The sequence below is a fragment of the Oncorhynchus masou genome, chromosome 28 (assembly GCF_036934945.1).
Source record: "Oncorhynchus masou masou isolate Uvic2021 chromosome 28, UVic_Omas_1.1, whole genome shotgun sequence".
Lineage (NCBI taxonomy): Eukaryota > Metazoa > Chordata > Actinopteri > Salmoniformes > Salmonidae > Oncorhynchus > Oncorhynchus masou.
The window spans coordinates 46,483,319-46,505,295 of NC_088239.1; the positions used below are offsets into that span (position 1 = coordinate 46,483,319).

The 21,977-nt window shown below is 46.5% G+C and overlaps 1 protein-coding gene across 1 annotated transcript in view; it reads right to left on the reverse strand.

The window, feature by feature from the left end:
• LOC135517686 (A disintegrin and metalloproteinase with thrombospondin motifs 6-like) overlaps positions 1–21,977 on the reverse strand; it is a 121,766-nt gene that overhangs the window by 21,543 nt on the left and 78,246 nt on the right. Inside the window, exons 14-16 of the mRNA XM_064942200.1 lie at positions 21,691–21,754; positions 2,404–2,506; positions 344–477 (exon numbers count right to left, since the gene is read on the reverse strand). Coding sequence (XP_064798272.1) covers positions 344–477; positions 2,404–2,506; positions 21,691–21,754 — 301 coding nt within the window. The remainder of the gene's footprint in view (positions 1–343; positions 478–2,403; positions 2,507–21,690; positions 21,755–21,977) is intronic.

Here is a 21,977-nt window from a genome sequence, read left to right on the forward strand (position 1 = left end):
TCAGGTCACATGGTCAGGATCATTACATTAGGTTATACAGTCATCCCGTTTATTAGCTGATCTATCACAATGTAACCAGGTCATAGCCATGGTACAGTGTTTCTCCTATGGGGGAGTCAGCACCATACCGGCTGGGTCCTGACTGGGAGCAGCGTGGGTCTGTTTGACTGAGGGTGAGTCACAGCGTGGGAACCAGAAGCACTACTTTTATCTGGGGAAATGTACAGTAATTGAAAGGACAGCTGAAAATATTACCACCACAAGAACACTCATCACACTCAAGACAGACAAACAGACACACACACACACACGCGCACACAAAGACACACTCTCTCTCTCTCACCTTGCACTCTCCATTGATGCAGATGTCCAGTGAGTCGGCCTGGCAGCGTGTTCCATCGATGACGGCCGGGGAGCGCTCGGTGTAGAAGTTATATCCCTCCGCCAGACAGTTCAGAGCACACGGCTTCACGCCACCTGGAACAGACAGGGCAGAGGTCAGAAGGTACTGGACAAACCTCCACAGGGCAGGGGTCGACACCTGTACACATAGTTATACATACAGTAGGGAGATATCAGACACAACTTAACATATAATAATAATTTTACACATGGGTGGCATAACCTTTGGCATTGTAAGTGCCATGCTTTGCCAACTAGGCCACGTCGACCTCAAACTTAGAGGCATTTCTCACAATGTGACTTTTGATAACCTGTGTCTACACCCACCGGCCACAGACAGAAAACTAAGGTTCAGCCATAACGACTATAGGTTCAAACACATTATAACACATGTTGTATTTAAGCAATGAGGCACGAGGGGGTGTGTGGTATATGGCCAATATACCACGGCTAAGGGCTCTTCTTGCGCACGACGCAACGCGGAGTGCCTGGTTACAGCCCTTAGCTGTGGTATATTGGCCATATACCACAAACCCCCGAGGTGCCTTATTGCTATTATAAACTGGTTACCAACGTAATTAGAGCAGTAAAAATACATGTTTTGTCATACCCGTGGTATACGGTCTGAATATACCATGGCTGTCAGCCAATCAGCATTCAGGACTTGAACCGCCCAGTTTATATAAATAACAGTTGAGTCACATCATACCCATCATGTGTGCCATGATGAGTGACATGACTATGAATACATCTATCTATAAGAAAATAATACAGTTTACAATATAGATTTTTATTTATTTTTTATCCCAGAAAACCTTTTGTGGTGCTAGTTGTGAGCCAAGAGTCTGGGCCAGAACATGAACCCAGGCCCTGTTCTCTGCTCTCCTCTAGAGTTTGTTGATAGTAATAAAGACTTCTATGAGTCGTGCTTAGATCTGATCCTGGACCTGGGGCCTGACGTCACTTCAGTACTGACACTGGGAGAGATAGCTGGGGCTGCCATGACACACACACACACACACACACACACACACACACACACACACACACACACACACACACACAGGCACGCACACACACACAGTGACATCCAACCTCTACATGTAGACTGACAGTCCAATAGATTTGTACCAGCTACAGAGGAGCTCATAGCGTTGACTAATGGGAGTTGTGATAACAGAGTTCAACTTATAGCGCAACGGCCTGGGACGGAGTAGCACTAGACTGTGCTTTATGAGTTGCATGTGTGCGCGCGTGCATGCGTGTGTGTGTTTCTTTGTGAGTAACTTTCCACTGCAATCTCTAGTGTAAATTAGAGAACACACACAGGTGTAGGATGTTAATTTGACCAGTGTTGTCACAGCAAAATAATCCTGCAGCAACAGGATTTGAACGTTTCGTACATAATGTTGCTTAGGTGGTTAGGCTATTAGCTGGCCAAAATCAGGCTGCATGAAAAGTGCAATAATATAATGACGTGTGGCTTTTCAGTGAATGTGTGTAAATCGTGAAGCTCGTCTGCATTTCCTGCGGTGCAGGAAAAATTCTCAGCCGCTACAGAGGGATCAAATTAAGAACCTACATCTGTAAGGTAATAGTAAGTCCTGGTGCCAATTCATCAATTGTAGCCCAGATAGTGATGATCCAGAATTCAAGCCTCAATGGACCCAAATCCCACCCCTCCCACACTCCCACTCCAATGTCTTCATTGAGGGCTAAAGGGTTGGAATGGCTGTCCAGAGGGCCATCAAACACAATGTGGGAATCCCAGGAATTCTGGGCCTATCAAACAATCCTGCCTACTGTTGGTATTAGATGTGTACACAGTCACAGAGAGAAGCCTTTGGACTGTCACCGAGGGCCAGAGAGGACCCCAGACTCTGGGAAGCTACTGTATGATGAAAGGTATCAAAGCGCCGAATAAACTACTGCAAATGGGTAGAGAACGACAGCGGAATGGACGGGAGCGATTGGTGGATTAATGCATTATTCCGATCTCACCTCCAGTGTAGGGCTTCCAGTTGTAGTATTTCCCACGGAACGGCATGCTGTCGAAGTCGGCACACTGCTTCACCCGGAAGTCCCGGGATCCCGATGGGCATGCCTGGAAAACAGCGAATCAAAAACAACACATTAGAATGTTGGGGTGGTTAACAAACCCTAGTTTAACTAACCTTAGTACAGTCTATTGTCTGTGAAGACTTTTCCCTAAAACCGCTCTATTCTGGCCTGAGACAGTCTGTTATGTTATTATTTCTCTCATGCAGAGAACAATATGTTTTGTGTTTGGAACAACTGCTTTGTTTCCCCTGGTGATTTGTTTGAGTGTGTAATTACAAACATCCCGCTGGGTCGGCCCTGTCTGGTACAGAATAGACTGGGGCTGTGCTGTGGATTGGGTTAGGACTGGGGATTGGGTTAGGACTGGGGATGGGGTTAGGACTGGGGATTGGGTTAGGACTGGGGATTGGGTTAGGACTGGGGATGGGGTTAGGACTGGGGATGGGGTTAGGACTGGGGATGGGGTTAGGGCTGGGGATTGGGTTAGGACTGGGGATTGGGTTAGGACTGGGGATGGGGTTAGGACTGGGGATGGGGTTAGGACTGGGGCTGGGGTTAGGACTGGGGATGGGGTTAGGACTGGGGATGGGGTTAGGACTGGGGATTGGGTTAGGACTGGGGATGGGGTTAGGACTGGGGATGGGGTTAGGACTGGGGATGGGGTTAGGACTGGGGATGGGGTTAGGACTGGGGATGGGGTTAGGGCTGGGGATGGGGTTAGGACTGGGGATGGGGTTAGGACTGGGGATGGGGTTAGGACTGAGGTTAGGACTGGGGATGGGGTTAGGGCTGGGGATGGGGTTAGGGCTGGGGCTGGGGTTAGGACTGGGGATGGGGTTAGGGCTGGGGTTAGGACTGGGGATGGGGTTAGGGCTGGGGATGGGGTTAGGACTGGGGATGGGGTTAGGACTGGGGATGGGGTTAGGGCTGGGGATGGGGTTAGGGCTGGGGATGGGGTTAGGGGATGGGGTTACTGGGGATGGGGTTAGGGCTGGGGTGGGGTTAGGACTGGGGGGGTTATGGGGTTAGGGCTGGGGATGGGGTTAGGACTGGGGCTGGGGTTAGGACTGGGGATGGGGTTAGGGGTTACTGGGGATGGGGTTAGGGCTGGGGCTGGGGTTAGGGCTGGGGTTAGGACTGGGGATGGGGTTAGGGCTGGGGATGGGTTTAGGGATGGGGTTAGGGTTAGGGATGGGGTTAGGACTGGGGATGGGGTTAGGACTGGGGATGGGGTTAGGACTGGGGATGGGGTTAGGGCTGGGGATGGGGTTAGGACTGGGGATGGGGTTAGGGCTGGGGTTAGGACTGGGGATGGGGTTAGGGCTGGGGATGGGGTTAGGACTGGGGATGGGGTTAGGACTGGGGATGGGGTTAGGACTGGGGATGGGGTTAGGGCTGGGGATGGGGTTAGGGCTGGGGTTTAGGACTGGGGGGGTTATGGGGTTAGGACTGGGGTTGGGGTTAGGGCTGGGGATGGGGTTAGGACTGGGGATGGGGTTAGGGCTGGGGATGGGGTTAGGGCTGGGGTTAGGAATGGGGTTAGGACTGGGGATGGGGTTAGGGCTGGGGGACTAGGGATGGGGTTACTGGGGATGGGGTTATGGCTGGGGCTGGGGTTAGGACTGGGGATGGGGTTAGGGCTGGGGATGGGGTTAGGGCTGGGGATGGGGTTAGGGCTTGGGGATGGGGTTGGGGGATGGGGTTAGGGCTGGGGATGGGGTTAGGGCTGGGGTTATGGGGTTAGGGCTGGGGATGGGGTTAGGGCTGGGGATGGGATGGGGTTAGGACTGGGGATGGGGTTAGGGCTGGGGTGGGGTTAGGGCTGGGGATGGGGTTAGGACTGGGGATGGGGTTAGGGCTGGGGTTAGGACTGGGGATGGGGTTAGGACTGGGGATGGGGTTAGGGGGATGGGGTTAGGGCTGGGGTTAGGACTGGGGATGGGGTTAGGGCTGGGGTTAGGACTGGGGATGGGGTTAGGGCTGGGGATGGGGTTAGGGCTGGGGTTAGGACTGGGGATGGGGTTAGGGCTGGGGTTAGGACTGGGGATGGGGTTAGGACTGGGGATGGGGTTAGGACTGGGGATGGGGTTAGGGCTGGGGATAGGACTGGGGATGGGGTTAGGGCTGGGGATGGGGTTAGGGCTGGGGATGGGGTTAGGGCTGGGGTTAGGACTGGGGATGGGGTTAGGGCTGGGGATGGGGTTAGGACTGGGGATGGGGTTAGGACTGGGGATGGGGTTAGGACTGGGGATGGGGTTAGGACTGGGGATGGGGTTAGGACTGGGGATGGGGTTAGGACTGGGGATGGGGTTAGGGCTGGGGATGTTAGGACTGGGGATGGGGTTAGGGACTGGGGATGGGGTTAGGATGGGGATGGGGTTAGGGCTGGGGATGGGGTTAGGACTGGGGATAGGACTGGGGATGGGGTTAGGGCTGGGGTTAGCTGGGGATGGGTTAGGACTGGGGATGGGGTTAGGGCTGGGGATGGGGTTAGGGCTGGGGATGGGGTTAGGGCTGGGGATGGGGTTAGGGCTGGGGATGGGGTTAGGGCTGGGGATGGGGTTAGGACTGGGGATGGGGTTAGGACTGGGGATGGGGTTAGGGCTGGGGTTAGGGTGGGGATGGGGTTAGGACTGGGGATGGGGGTTAGGGCTGGGGATGGGGTTAGGACTGGGGATGGGGTTGGGGATGGGGTTAGGGCTGGGGATGGGGTTAGGGGGGATGGGGTTAGGGCTGGGGTTAGGACTGGGGATGGGGTTAGGACTGGGGATGGGGTTAGGACTGGGACTGGGGTTAGGAGGGGGATGGGGTTAGGGGGATGGGGTTAGGACTGGGGATGGGGTTAGGGCTGGGGTTAGGGGGGATAGGGCTGGGGTTAGGGCTGGGGATGGGGGGATATGGGGATGGGGTTAGGACTGGGGATGGGGTTAGGACTGGGGTGGGGTTAGGGCTGGGGTGGGGTTAGGACTGGGGTGGGGTTAGGGCTGGGGTTAGGACTGGGGATGGGGTTAGGGCTGGGGATGGGGTTAGGACTGGGGTTAGGATGGGGGGCTTAGTTAGGCTGGGGATGGGGTTAGGGCTGGGGTTAGGACTGGGGATGGGGTTAGGGCTGGGGTTGGGGTTAGGGCTGGGGTTAGGGCTGGGGTTGGGGTTAGGGCTGGGGATGGGGTTAGGGCTGGGGTTAGGGTTAGGGCTGGGGTTAGGGCTGGGGATGGGGTTAGGCTGGGGTTAGGGCTGGGGATGGGGTTAGGGCTGGGGATAGGGTTAGGGCTGGGGTTATGGGGGGCTGGGGTTAGGGCTGGGGATGGGGTTAGGGCTGGGGATGGGGTTAGGGCTGGGGTTAGGGCTGGGGTTAGGGCTGGGGTTAGGGTTAGGGCTGGGGTTAGGGCTGGGGATGGGGTTAGGGCTGGGGATGGGGTTAGGGCTGGGGATGGGGTTAGGGCTGGGGTTATGGGGGGGATTAGGGCTGGGGATGGGGTTAGGGCTGGGGATGGGGTTAGGGCTGGGGTTAGGGCTGGGGATGGGGTTAGGGCTGGGGATGGGGTTAGGGCTGGGGTTAGGGTTAGGGCTGGGGTTAGGGCTGGGGCTGGGGTTAGGGCTGGGGGGGGGATGGGGTTATGGCTGGGGTTAGGGCTGGAGATGGGGTTAGGGCTGGGGATGGGGTTAGGGCTGGGGATGGGGTTAGGGCTTGGGGTTAGGGCTGGGGATGGGGTTAGGGCTGGGGTTAGGGCTGGAGATGGGGTTAGGGCTGGGGATGGGGTTAGGGCTGGGGATGGGGTTAGGGCTGGAGATGGGGTTAGGGCTGGGGATGGGGTTAGGGCTGGGGATGGGGTTAGGGCTGGGGATGGGGTTAGGGCTGGGGATGGGGTTAGTGATGGGGTTAGGGCTGGAGATGGGGTTAGGGCTGGGGTTAGGGCTGGAGATGGGGTTAGGGCTGGGGATGGGGTTAGGGCTGGGGATGGGGTTAGGGCTGGGGTTAGGGCTGTAGATGGGGTTAGGGCTGGGGATTTGGTTAGGGCTGTAGATGGGATTAGGGCTGGGGATGGGATTAGGGCTAGGGTTAGGGCTGGAGATGGGGTTAGGGCTGGGGATTTGGTTAGGGCTGTAGGTGGGGTTAGGGCTGGGGTTAGGGCTGTAGATGGGGTTAGGGCTGGGGATGGGATTAGGGCTAGGGTTAGGGCTGGAGATGGGGTTAGGGCTGGAGATGGGGTTAGGGCTATAGATGGGGTAGGGCTGGGGCGGGGGTAAGGTGCTGGGGTTGCGGTTGGGGCTAGCATTAGAGATGAGGCTGGAGCTAGGACTGGGACAGGTACTGGAGCTAGGACTGGGACAGGTACTGGAGCTAGGACTGGGACAGGTACTGGAGCTAGGACTGGGACAGGTACTGGAGCTAGGACTGGGACAGGTACTGGAGCCAGGACTGGGACAGGTACTGGAGCCAGGGCCGGGGCCAGTACTGGGGCTTAGGTTGGTGTTCTATGCCTTGGAAGGCTCTCCATTTGGATCAGGGAAGAGGCAAAGACATTATTGTTGAAAACATTCTCTGTCTGGGAACTTTCTCTCTTGTCTCTCCAGATGAAACTGTGACTAGTGATGTCCAGCCACCCGACAACCTGCCCACTAGACCCCATCCCCTCCTCCCTTCTGCGGAACATCTCTGGAGACCTTCTCCCATTGCTCACTTCCCTCATCAACTCATCCCTGACCACTGGCTGCCTCCCCTCTGACTTCAAGATGGCCAGAGTGGTTCCCCTCCTCAAGAAACCAACACCCACTCTCCCGATGCTGACTCTCTCTCCTCTGTTCTCCTCCTCCTGGATCTTCGATGCCGTGAACCCTCCTTCTCTACCCTCTCAGGGCTGGAGGTCTCAAGCTCTGGACTGCATCCCACCTGGCAGGTCCAGCTCAGCCCAGTCAAAGCGCTTCTCTGTCCTGGCATCCCAATCAGCGGCGTCCCTACCCATCTTCCAAACACATCTGAAACCCTACCTCTTTACAGAGTATTGTAAATAAATCCCACGGCACCCCCCCCCCAACCCCAAAATGTTATTTAAAAAAAAAAAAAAATTATGTGTTTTTATGTGTTTTTTCCTACTACAACTGACTTTGCTGAGGGAACATAACGACTTCATTGAGGGGGAAATGTACTTGTTCCGATTGTGGTGTGTCGTGGTCTCACCTAGCTATCTTAAACAACTAACTCTCACAGTCTTGCGTCAGATTTAGACGTTAATCCGTGATTCTCAAAAGTAACATTTCAAAGTTGTTACAAACGTCAAATGTGCGTTCAAGGTTAAGTTTAGGCATTAACTCTGAATGGTTAAGGTAAGGGTTAAGGTTTGGGACAGGCAAAAAAACGATATCTCAAAAACAACTTTCTATCGCTGGATTCAAACTGGCAACCTTTTGGAATCAGAGGCAGATGCTTACGCCCATCCGACCATCCCCAACACCCTAGCAAGACAGAGAATTACTTGAAGGTAACAACGCCAGCTAATTGTAAGTCGCTCTGGAATACAACGTCTGCTAAATAACTAAAAATGTCCATGTAAATGTATGTGTGTGAGTGTGCGTGTGTGTGTGTGCGTATGCGAGGGCCAACAGCACTTTCCCTCAGGACAAACAAAGACTCTCAGTGAGCTCAGGTCAAAGCTATATACTGTATTTCACAGGCTGAAAGTAGAGCAGGATAAACAGCCCTGAACACACAAACACGCAGGCACACACACACACTACAGGCCTGAACCCAGCTGAAGGAAAGGGTGACTGACTTTCATTACTAATGAAGTAAGGGCCAATCAATCCCCAGTCAGTTCCATCATGCAGCTCTGGTGAGAAAAGACAGAGTGAAATACAGTACTAGGGTAAGATTAGTGATTGAATCATTTGTGTGATGTTGATCGAGACAGCGCTTAGACATCTAAGAGGCTACATCAAACGCGGCCAATATCCTTGAGTTTTCTTCTTCTTCTCCAATAGTGAGTTTTTCCTGCTATGCACCGGGAACTATAAGAAGTATAGAACTGTAAGGTATGGATCCAACCCTCTCAGTCACTCCTATCGTAACCAGCGTCTTCTCCAGCCACTCTGGTTAACACAGTGTCTGTGTCAGCCACCACAGAGGAACTCCCAGCAGGCCTCCCACCCTCCATTGTTGTCCTGCTTCCCATTAAGAGGTGACATTTAATAGTACACACGCACCGATGACATTTAGAAGGGACATGTTGATTATCCCTAACACAGTCCTGGTGGATTATGTGAACTGGCGACAGGGGACAGTGCCAGGGAGGGAGGGAGTCAGCATTATCCCATTGTTGTGAAGGAGAGAACAATTGAGTGCTGACCTCTGCTCAGCAGGGAACAATGACCAGGGCAGGAACCGCAGGCCATAGGGGAGGGCTGGGAGTGTGTGTGTGTAAATGAATGAAGTCATAACACATACACTCACATACACGCCACGCCGGTCAGCGCTGTGGGAGGGATTAGCCTTTAGCTCAGACCCCATGGCTAGCGGCTAGCAATCTCCTCTGATAGCTGTGGGGTTAGTCTAGCGTGTCTGTATGTTATGACTTCATTCATTTGCACACACACTCCCAGTGTTTGACCTTCATTACTACAAGGCTTCATGTCCAGGCCAGAGCTGTCAACGCCAGACTCGCTCTACACTCTCTGCTCTCTCTGAAATTACGATACGTGTTTTTGTGTGTGTGTGTGTGTGTGTGTGTGTGCATGTGCGCGCGTGTGTGTGTGTGTGTGTGTGTGTGTAGGAGCTCTGTGGACGCACTACGGTCGGGGCAATGAAACGGTGGTCTGGGACGATGTTTGTTTTCCAAAGTAAACGTTCGATGCTTGCTCTCAACTGTTATTTTTAAGATTTGTGGTTGACTATCCACAAGCCTCCTAACTGGCTCAATTTTCAGCTTCAGAAAAAAAAGGCCCACCTTGAAATAGTTAGGAGGAGTGGGGTGCTGGGGGGGGGGGGTTGAGTTTGCAGCCATACACAATATTTGTTCAAAGTATTTTTTAGGACTAAAGTAAGGTATTTGAATTAACTTTCATAGAATTTAAAGGAACATTTTGCATTGCGTTGCATGTAGCAATAAGATCTTACTGGGACGTTCAAACGTTGTTTCAACACAAACAAAACCTAAACTCACCTGGACAAAAGCATTTATTTGACCATTGTTTTCACCAAGCTAGCATCCTCAGTGCTCTCTGTTATCCCAAAACCACTCGTGCGTTAAATCTTCCATCAATCAAAGTCAGTGATACTCCATTCAGTACCTTGACAGAGTCAGAGAGGCAGGTAATTGCCTTCCGTGAATGGCTGAGGTTTACTTTGCTCTTCCAAAAGGGAACAAATACTTAACCCTCCACAGGAGGGCAAGCCTTCTTAGAATCTTCTTCCTCCTAGCAACATTACAAATAGAGGGATCCCAACAAACCGGGAACATTCCCAGAACATTAGCTAAGAATCCCATTAAGTTCTAAATAGTTTTTTTATCTAACATTAGGATGATAACATCCCAAAACCAAACATACATTTTTTTTTCTCCTAACGTTCACTAAAATGTTGTGCACAACATCTGTAACAACCACAACAGAACGTTCCCCAAATGTTCTAACTAGGTTTTCAAGTAATGGAATAACACAATGTACCAGTAATGTTTTCCCAGCAAACCAAAACTGGTTCTGTGCCAGTTCCAAGAACATTCGTTAGGTTGCGGCAAATGTTCCGAGAACACAAACACTTTCCAGTTGTGCTGATGATTCTACAGTGTTTGTATAAAAACCTATGTCTGATGTTGCAAGAACGTTCCCAGAAGACATTTAGTTTGCTCTTTAAAGGTTTCCAGAATGTTTCATTAGGTTGTGGTAACGGTCTGGGGGGGAACACTGTGGGGTGATCACAAAAGATATGTTACCAACAAAAAAAAGAAAACGGTGCAGTTGTGTGAATGATTCTACCATGTTTATTTTAGGGTGCAAAAAAAAGTTTACCAGATATGACAAGATCCTTCCTAGAACAATTTTTGTCTGTTCTTTAAAGGTTCTCAAAATGTTTCATTAGGTTGTGGGAACAGTACGGTGGGAACATTGTGGGGTCATCGCAAAAGATATGTTCCCCCCCCCAAAAAAAAACTGTCCAGTTGTGATGACATTCAGATAATGTTTGCACAAAATCAGTGTGCACAAAACGTTCCTTGGATGTCGCAGGAATATTGACAAAACAGTCTTTCTGAGTTTTTGAAAGGTTTCCAGAACATTTCATTCGGCTGTGGGAACAGTGTGGGTACTTTACAAGACATACAGGGCCTTCACAAAGCATTCACACCCCTTAAACCTTTCCAAATGTTGTTGTGTTACAGATAAAAATGGATTCATTTGAGATTTTGTGTCACTGGCCGACACACAATACCCCATAATGTCAAAGTGGAATTATATTTTTACAATTCACCCAACGGATTTGCATCAGGTTTTGGATTGAAACGCTGTCAATAAAGCGGTGAATTGGGAGCTTTAACCGTGTGCAGTCCTTCTTGTTCTTTCCTAGTGTTCTTCAGTAACCCGGCACCTATGTTTTAAGGATGTGCATTTGACCACAAACTTTTCAAGAAGTATTCAACCCATTAGTTATGGCAGGCCTAAGTAAGTTCAGGAGTAAAGATTTGCTTAACCTGTCACATAATAAGTTGCATAGTGTTCACCATGATTTTTGAAGGACTACCTCACCTCTGTACCCCACATAGGGCTGTTATAGTGACCTTATTATCGCCACACCGGTGGTCACGAGTCATGAAGGCAGTCCACATGACCACATGACTGTTTAGTCATGGTAATTAGGCTTCTCCAAGCTCTGACGCTGCTGATGGTCATTAGTAGCCCACCAAACTTGCTAACTGCCTGGTACTCAGCACTCTATTGTCCCTCTAATCAGTCTGACATCAATGCAAATGTATTCTCAAATCTAACCAAACACTTCATGAAAGCCCATGAGCTCATGTTGCGCAACATTTCTATATATTATGCATTTGCGTGCGAAAACAGAGTGATGGCTTCTATTAAAAAGAGGAGGATCCCATCAGCTTTCTATAGGCTAGGTCTACTATATTTATTTCTCAACTTTCCTCAAATTAAGCACATTGCTTTTCTTTACAACAAGAGTATAGCCTACCTGGCATGGAAATGGAGATGCTAAATGTGTTTATGGTAATTAACTGTCAATTACCGTGAGACCGACAGTTCTTTGTTTGACAATCACCGGCTGACAAAATGTTGTGAACGCCACAGTCCTAACCCCACACATACAATTATCTGTAAAGTCCATCAATCGAGCGGTGAATTTCAAACACAGATTCAACCTTAAAGACCAGGGAGGTTTACAATGCCTCACAAAGGGCATCTATTGGTAGTCGGCTTGGGCAGTATACAGTATATACCGTATACCGGCGTATTTGGAAATAGCCAGGGAAGAATATTTCAATTCCGTCAATACCATTGAAACTATTTCTTTGAAGTTTTTCCTATACATTTTAATATTTGTAGCTATATTTTAAGTAAATACCTGCAGTCAACTTGTGCAATGTGTTAGGAGATAAAGCAGATTGTGTTCTTATTTCACCTGTCACATTATATAAAGCTTACTCAGTTCCCCAGCACAGTCACATGTTTGTTTGTAAATAGCACAAAAGGAGAAAGCATGAGCAGGTGAAACCAACTGTGTATTGACAGGGGTCACGTTTTATATTGAAAGTCAACCGTGTTCTTTTTTCCTTTAATAGAGTGATCAAGGGCAGGCAACTATAGTTTTCCTTTCCAGAAAATACATTAGTGCAACACATTCGACATAAAATAGCTTCATTTTCATGAGATGACAGCAGAAGTGGGCAGCGCACAATTGGCCCAGCGTCGTCCGGGTTAAGGTTTAGCTGGGGTCATTGTAAATAAGAATTTGTTCTTAACTGACTTGCCTAGTTAAATAAAGGTCCAATCAAATAAAATGCAATGCTATTTGGCTGGCAGCTGCACAAGTAAATGAGCTTACAATGAAAAAGCAAGATCTTTTTTTGTAAAAAAATGATGCATGGCCATGATATTTCTAATGTTTAGGCCTGTCATAGAAAGAATGGAGCCAGCTACATGTCCTAATGTTTTGCTTAAAGTTTGTCTTGGATTTTACCTGAGAAACATAGTCTGGCTACACCAAGTAAGGTATCGGATGAAGTAAGTTACACATCAGTCGGAGCGCTGTCTGCAGATATACATGTCCCTTCCTGAATTCTCATCCGAGTTTATAAGTGCAACTGAAGCACAATATTAGTCTGATGCCGAGCAGAACTTACAAAATTAAGCATGTTAGACTTGTGTTTACAAAACACAACAAGATATTCTTTAGGAGTTTTATATTTTCCGACCTGCGTGAAAAACGCAGAATTATACGTTATTAACAAGACCTTCAGTTTAACTTGCTATCTAAGTAAGTGGTTGAATTAATACGGTGACGGGGGCAGCATATTACGTTTGAATTCTGCCATGTTTGAGAAGGCAAAGCCCTTTGGATGAGTTATTTGTACAGCTGCCACTGCTATCTTGATTTCCTTACGTTTTTTCTCCTATCCATTCTCAGTCTGTTTGCTCCTCCCCCCTATTCTCCCCCCTATTCTACCTGCAGAGCAGGCAGGCCGGTTGCCCTAGCAACTCCAGACTCCACAGTTCACAGAGCCAGTACTGGAGAGCCAGTACTGCATGAGTCAAAACATTGTTAATTTGCACAATGACTCTCGTTCACATTCCAAACTCAACAAAAAAAGACATTCGGTAGCTCCTACATATGTATAACTTTATGAGCCAGATTGCAATTCATTTATTTTCATTTGCAGTCGTTAGCATATTTCGCTAGCAACCTCCATGTAAATTCGCTATTATTTATTTTGTTAGCATTCTGGTAATAGACTTTTTTTTTGGCGCCTACTTGTGTATTTAACTGGTAATACCGTAAATCCTGAGGTGAGAGAAGGACGGTATGACAATATGAAAATCTGGATACGGCCCACCCTAACTGGTAGATGGGTAAAAATGAAAAAAGAAGGCATTGAATATCTCTTTGAGCATGGTGATGTTATTAATTACACTTTGGAATGGTGTATCAATACACCCAGTCACTACGAAGACACAGGCGCCCTTCCTAACTCAGTCGCCGGAGTGGAAGGAAACCACTCAGGGATTTCACAATGAGGCCAATCAGTGGTGACTTTAAAACAGTTACAACAATATTGTAGTTACTCCACAATACTGACCTAAATGACAGAGTGAAAAGAATGAAGCCAGAACAGAATATACATATTCCAAAACATGCTTCCTGTTTGTAAAACTGCAAAAAATGTGGCAAAGAAATTAACTTTAGGTCCTGAATACAAAGTGTTCTGTTTAGGAGCAAATTGCTTACCAAGATGACATTGAATGTTCTTGAGTGGCCTAGTTACAGTTTTAACTTAAATCAGCTTGAAAATCAATGACAAGACATGAAAATGGCTGTCTAGCAATGATCAACAACCAACTTGAGAGAGCTTGAAGAATTTCAAAAGAATAATGGGCAAATATTGTACAATCCAGGTGTGCAAAGCTCTTAGAGACTTATCCAGAAAGACTCAACTGTAATCGCTGCCAAGGTTGATTCTAACAGGTATTGACTCAGGGGTGTGAATACTTACTGTGGGGCAAAAAAGTATTTAGTCAGCCACCAATTGTGCAAGTTCTCCCACTTAAAAAGATGAGAGAGGCCTGTAATTTTCATCATAGGTACACTTCAACTATGACAGACAAAAAATCCAGAAAATCACATTGTAGGATTTTAATGAATTTATTTGCAAATTATGGTGGAAAATAAGTATTTGGTCACCTACAAACAAACTAGATTTCTGGTTCTCACAGACCTGTAACAACTTCTTTAAGAGGCTCCTCTGTCCTCCACTCGTTACCTGTATTAATGGCACCTGTTTGAACTTGTTACCAGTATAAAAGACACCTGTCCACAACATCAAACAGTCACACTCCAAACTCCACTATGGCCAAGACCAAAGAGCTGTCAAAGGACACCAGAAACAAAATTGTAGACCTGCACCAGGCAGGGAAGACTGAATCTGCAATAGGTAAGCAGCTTGGTTTGAAGAAATCAACTGTGGGAGCAATTATTAGGAAATGGAAGACATACAAGACCACTGATAATCTCCCTCGATCTGGGGCTCCACGCAAGATCTCACCCCGTGGGGTCAAAATGATAGCAAAAATCCCAGAACCACACGGGGGGACTTAGTGAATGACCTGCAGTGAGCTGGGACCAAAGTAACAAAGCCTACCATCAGTAACACACTACGCCGCCAGGGACTCAAATCCTGCAGTGCCAGACGTGTCCCCCTGCTTAAGCCAGTACATGTCCAGGCCCGTCTGAAGTTTGCTAGAGAGCATTTGGATGATCCAGAAGAAGATTGGGAGAATGTCATATGGTCAGATGAAACCAAAATAGAACTTTTTGTTAAAAACTCAAATCGTCGTGTTTGGAGGACAAAGAATGCTGAGTTGCATCCAAAGAACACCATACCTACTGTGAAGCATGGGGGTGGAAAGATCATGCTTTTGGGCTGTTTTTCTGCAAAGGGACCAGGACGACTGATCCGTGTAAAGGAAAGAATGAATGGGGCCATGTATAGTGAGATTTTGAATGAAAACCTCCTTCCATCAGCAAGGGCATTGAAGATGAAACATGGCTGGGTCTTTCAGCATGACAATGATCCCAAACACACCGCCTGGGCAACGAAGGAGTGGCTTCGTAAGAAGCATTTCAAGGTCCTGGAGTGGCCTAGCCAGTCTCCAGATCTCAACCCCATAGAAAATCTTTGGAGGGAGTTGAAAGTCCGTGTTGCCCAGCAACAGCCCCAAAACATCACTGCTCTAGAGGAGATCTGCATGGAGGAATGGGCCAAAATACCAGCAACAGTGTGTGAAAACCTTGTGAAAACTTACAGAAAACTTTTGACCTCTGTCATTGCCAACAAAGGGTATATAACAAAGCATTGAGATAAACTTATGTTATTAATTTGCACAAGAACTTGCACACAGGCCACCTGGGAGACACACCAAACATGTGGTAGAAGGTGCTCTGGTCAGATGAAACCAAAATTGAACTTTTTGGCAACAATGCAAAACGTTATGTTTGGCGTAAAAGCAACACAGCTCATCACCCTGACCCCACCATCCCCACTGTCAAACATGGTGGTGGCAGCATCATGGTTTGGGCCTGCTTTTCTTCAGCAGGGACAGGGAAGATGGTTAAAATTGATGGGAAGATGGATGTAGACAAATACAGGACCATTCTGGAAGAAAACCTGATGGAGTCTGCAAAAGACCTGAGACTGGGACGGAGATTTGTCTTCCAACAAGACAATGATCCAAAACATAAAGCAAAATCTACAATGGAATGGTTCAAAAATAAACATATCCAGGTGTTAGAATGGCCAAGTCAAAGTCCAGACCTGAATCCAATCGAGAATCTGTGGAAAGAACTGAAAACTGCTGTTCACAAATGCTCTCCATCCAACCTCACTGAGCTCGAGCTGTTTTGCAAGGAGGAATGGGTAAAAATTTCAGTCTCTCGATGTGCAAAACTGATAGAGACATACCCCAAGCGACTTACAGCTGTAATCGCAGCAAAAGGTGGCGCTACAAAGTATTAACTTAAGGGGGCTGAATAATTTTGCACGCCCAATTTTTCAGTTTTTGATTTGTTAAAAAAGTTTGAAATATCCAATAAATGTCGTTCCACTTCATGATTGTGTCCCACTTGTTGTTGATTCTTCACAAAAAAATACAGTTTTATATCTTTATGTTTGAAGCCTGAAATGTGGCAAAAGGTCGCAAAGTTCAAGGGGGCAGAATACTTTCGCAAGGCACTGTATGTTCCTTTAACTCCTCCTTCTTGTGAGTTCATACAAACTGTTATCTCCGACCATTCTGATAGATTGGAGACTGTAAGAAAATGTGGTTGTAATAATTTGGTTGTTATTCCATTGGTTACCTTGAGGCAGACGCCCCAGGGGCAGAGTGGCCCACACTCAATGAATATGGATCTTTTAAATGTTAGAGCAATCACAAGTAAAACCTTTCTCGTGATTGACCTCATTACTGAGCGTTAAAATGATTCCATGTTTCTCACTGAAACATAGCTGTCATCAGATTGTAGTGCCGATCTTATTGAAGCCTCCCCCTCGGACTACAGCTTTTTATACTCTATCAGAAAAGGGAAAAAAGGTGGGGGGACAGCCTCTATTTTTTACTAATGCTCTCAGCTGTAAGGACATTTTGTTTGGCGACTATACAGGGTTTTTGAGCATCATGCTATACTGTTTAAATGTCAGCCACAAGTGATGGCCATAACCCTGTATAGGCTATTGGCTATTGTCCTTGAGAACTGTGATTAGATCATTGTGCTGGGCGATTTTAATATTCATGTTGACATAGAGACTGACTCCAAGGCCAATGACTTTATGAATCTTTTGAGCTTTATGGACTTTATCCAACATGTCACTGGGCACACTCATAAGCACAGCCATACACTGGACCTGGTTATTACCAAGGGGCTTTCTATTGACACATTTTCTATTGTTGATGTTGCTTTATCTGATCACCACTGTGTATTTTTTACTACCTTGTTGCCCTTAGCACAGGGTAATACTGAACACATTATTAAGAAAAACTATCTTACCTCTGAAGTTGCTACAGATTTTATTGAGTGTATGAACAATACTCCACCACCTATTCTGCCTTCCTCTTGTGATGATCTAGTTGATAACGTTAATCACAAATTAATGGCAACCATTGATGCCATAACTCCAGTGAGGTTTAGAAAGGCCACATCCAAACAGAGAGCCCCTTGAATGAGTGAGGAAACGTATAAATGAAAGAGAAATTGCTGACAGGCAGAGCGGAAGCGGAGAAAGTCAAAGTTGAACGTCCATTTTGATATTCTGCGAGATATTCTGAGAGAGCAACTTGGCATACATAACAGGGCAATTATGAATGCCAGACAGACTCCTTTTTCTAACTTGATCATTAATACTCAGAATAACTAGACAGTGCTCTCCTCGACCATTGATGGCCTGATAAATCCCACCCCCCGCAAACCTGTGTGAACTTTCCTCCACATCTAAATGCGATGAGTTTGCGGCATATTTCAGAGCTAAGACAACCAACATTAGGCTGGGTATCAGTCAAGAAGACCTAATGAGAAGGAAGTTTGATGCTATGTGCCCTAGTCTACCACACAAAGGCACTATGGGATTGATTTTCCCTGGTTGACACAGACATGCTCAGAAAAGTGTTATCACAACTTAAGTCTTCTACCTGCTCTTCTCCATCCTATCCCCACCACCTTCTTCACAACAGTATTTAATTGCACTCTATTGTTAATCACTATTTTGCCCACTGCACTAAAAACTGCTACGGTGAAACCCCTTCTGAAGAAAAGTGATCTAGATTTGCTCAGCTCTCAGCAATTCTCGGCCAATCTCCAACCTTTCATTCTTAAGCAAAATTCTGGAGAGATTGGTGTTCAAACAACTAAACTACTATAAGTGCCAACTGTACTTTTGAAAAATTCCAATCTGGTTTTCGTGCCCACTACAGCACAGAGACAGCCTTATTTAAAGTGGTAAATGATCTTAGAGTCAACACAGATGCCAAACAGCTCTCTGTCCTTGCACTCATAGATTTAAGTGCTGCATTCGACACTGTTGACATTGATGTCCTTCTGGACAGACTGTAGAGGTTGGTTGGCCTCTCCGGGTCCAATTCTAAATTGTTTTAGGACCTATTAAACAGATTGAGAGTTTTTTTTGTCACCCTTGGTGAACATATCACATGTGGCGTTCCACAAGGTTCGATTTTGGGTCTGGTACTGTTCAGTTTATATACAGTACCAGTCAAACGTTTGGACACACCTACCCATTTTCTACATTGTACAATAATAGTGAATGCATTTAAATTAACAAGTGTGCCTTGTTAAATGTTCATATGTGGAATTTCTTTCATTCTTAATGTGTTTGACCTAATCAGTTGTGTTGTGACAAGGTAGGGGTGGTATACAGAAGATAGCCCTATTTGGTAAGATACCAAGTCCATATTATGGCAAGCACAGCTCAAATAATTAAAGAGAAACGACAGTTCATCATTACTTTAAGACATGAAGGTCAGTCAATCCGGAAAATGTCAAGAACTTTGAACGCTTTGTCCAGCGCAGTCGCAAAACCCATCAAGTGCTATGATGAAACTGTCTCCTATAAGGACCGCCACAGGAAAGAAAGACCCAGAGTTACCTCTGCTGCAGAGGATACGTTTATTAGAGTTAACAGCCTCACAAAATGCAGCACAAATAAATGCTTCACAGAGTTCAGAGGAGACTGCGTGAATCAGGCCTTCATGGTCAAATTGCTGCAAAGAAACCACTACTAAAGGACACCAATAAGAAGAAGAGACTTTCTTGGGCCAAGAAACATGAGCAATGGACATTAGACCGGTGGAAATCTGTCCTTTGGTCTGATGAGTCCAAATTTGTGATTTTTGTTTCCAACCACTGTGTCTTTGTGAGATGCAGAATAGGCGAACGGATGATCTCCGCATGTGTGGTTCCCACCGTCAAACATGGAGGAGGTGTGATGGTGTGGGGGTGCTTTGCTGGTGACACTGTCTGTGATTTATTCAAGGCACACTTAACCAGCATGGCTACCACAGCATTCTGCATTGCTATGCCATCCCATCTGGTTTGGGTTAGTGGCACTATGACCCAACACACCTCCAGGCTTTGTAAGGGCTATTTGACCAAGAAGAAAGTGATGGAGTGCTGCATCAGATGACCTGGCCTCCACAATCACCCGACCTCAACCCAATTGAGATGGTTTGGGAAGAGTACGACCACAGAGTGAAGGAAAAGCAGCCATCAAGTGTTCAGCATATGTGGGAACTCCTTCAAGTTGGAAAAGCTTGGAAAAGCATTCCAGGTGAAAATGGTTGAGAGAATGCCAAGAGTGTGCAAAGCTGTGTTCAAGGCAAATGGTGACAACTTTGAAGAATCTAAAATATATTTAGATTTATTTAACACTTTTTTTAGTTACTAAATGATTCCATATGTATTATTTCATAGTTTTGATGTCTTCACAATTATTCTACAATGTTAAAAAAATATATAAAAAAATAAAGAAAAACCCAGGAATGAGTAGGTGTGTCCAAACTTTTGACAGGTAGTGTATGTTACCCCTTGGCAGCGTTATCAGAAATCACAGCATTGATTTTCACTGCCATGCAGACGATACACAACTTTACATGTCACCAGAGGATTTTTAGCTCCACGGATCAATTATTAGACGGTATTAGTGATTTAAATACTTGGATAGCTCACAACTTCCTCCAGCTAAAACAAGACAAGACCGAGGTACTTACTGTCGGAGCCAAAACACAGAGAGAGAATGAGCCGCACATTTGAATTGACGGGCAGTAAAGACAACACACCAGGTTAAAAAAGAAGGTGTTATTTTAGATTCGGAACACATTGGGAATGTGACCAAAATAGCTTTTTTACCACCTGAGGAACTTTGCCACGGTGCGGCCGTTTCTCTCTCAGGACGATACAGAGAGAATCATCCACGCTTTTATTACAAGCAGGCTTGACTACTGTAGTGCTCTCCCATCTGGTCTACCCAAGAAAGCTGCTGGTCAACTGCAAAACATGCAGAATGCTGCAGTACGGATACTGACCAAGACCAGACGGAGAGCACGCATTACACAGGTTATAGAATATCGATTATTCTGTTGGTTTTGCACCCCAACACATGTCAGTCATGCTTTTAAGTGATGTCCTCTGTAGGTCCCTCAGGTCCTCTGGCACTGGCCTTTTAACTATCCCAAAGCCTAGGACCAAGAGGCATGGATAGACAGCCTTTAGTTACTATTCCTCCAGCCTTCGGGAATAGCCTGCCAGAGAACCTGAAGGGGGACTGAAACTGTGGACATTTTGAAAAGAGATCTTAAAACACACCTTTTTCGCTTGGCTTTTCCTTAGGTTGCTTTTTAGTTGTTCACTTTACATAATTTTTTTATTTTTATTTTTTTGTCTTGTTTTTTTGTGTAGTAAACATTTCAGCTTTTATTTTAGTTGTTTTTTCATCGTTTGGTTCTCCTTCCTGCGGAAGCACATTGCGTTTCATTCCATGTCTGAAATGTGCAGCATAAATAAAGCTTGATTTGATTTGATGAAGGAATATGTGGGATTGAACAATCTTTCGGACATGCAGCCAGATCATTAACCCTCTGGGCCGCCCGGGCATAGCCGTGACCTTGTGTATCATATGATCAATCAGGGTACAGAACACAATTTATGATTTTGCTCTTTCGATTGCGTTTCTTCTGGGGACCATTTTAATTGAAAACAATGCGGTAAGTACAAACAGTAAGGTACTATATTGTCACCGAGAAATGATTTGATATTGAGATAAAAACGGCTGCATGGGACCTTTAAATCAATAAAAGATTATTACATTGAAACTGAATTCGTTTTTGTATATTTATTATGTATAATAATTTTTCAGAATGGGTATTGTATGCATTTGTATGTGTTTTGATTGAAATTGAGAATAGTTTTTTTCTTATATAGTTTAAAGGTGAAGAATTGTCCGCACAACTGGACAGTTTTTGTGTTTTAGGAACATATCTTTAGTGATGTCCCGACGACGTTCCCACCAGACTGTTCCCACAACCTAATGAAACATTCTGGGAACCTTTGAATAACAGATTACCTGTGTTCGAGGAACGTTCTTGCATCATCAGCCGAATGCTTTATACAAACATTATATAATCATCTCATAACACCGTCTTTGTGTTATGAGAACTTTTGCCGCAACCTAACGAACGTTCTGGGAACATTCACGGAACCAATTTTGGTTTGCTGGTATTGCTCTACGACCTTACAGGAATGAGAGAGAGGAATGGGGGAGAGAGAGTGAGAGAGAGAGTGAGAGAGAGAGAGAGTGAGAGAGAGAGAGAGGGAGAGAGTGAGAGAGAGACAGACAGAGAGAGAGAGAAGAGAGAGACAGAGAGAGAGAGGAGAGAGAGGAGAGAGAGAGAGAGAGAGAGAGAGAGAGAGAGAGAGAGCGGAATAAAAATAAAGGGAACGCGTGAACTCACGTCTGTGTTACACGATCTGTAGCGCTTCCTCTCTCCGAGACAGTACTTCCCTCCTCCAGAAGGCCTGAAAGAGAGAAGAGAAACAAGAGAAGGGAGGAATAAAAGAGATTGATGAGGCAGTTTACACTCTGTCAGGCAGTGCAGCCCTCCACCCTGTGCTGCAGTACAGTACAGAGGGGAGAACCACAGTCAGAATACACACACACACACACACACACACACACACACACACACACACACACACACACACACACACACACACACACACACACACACACACACACACA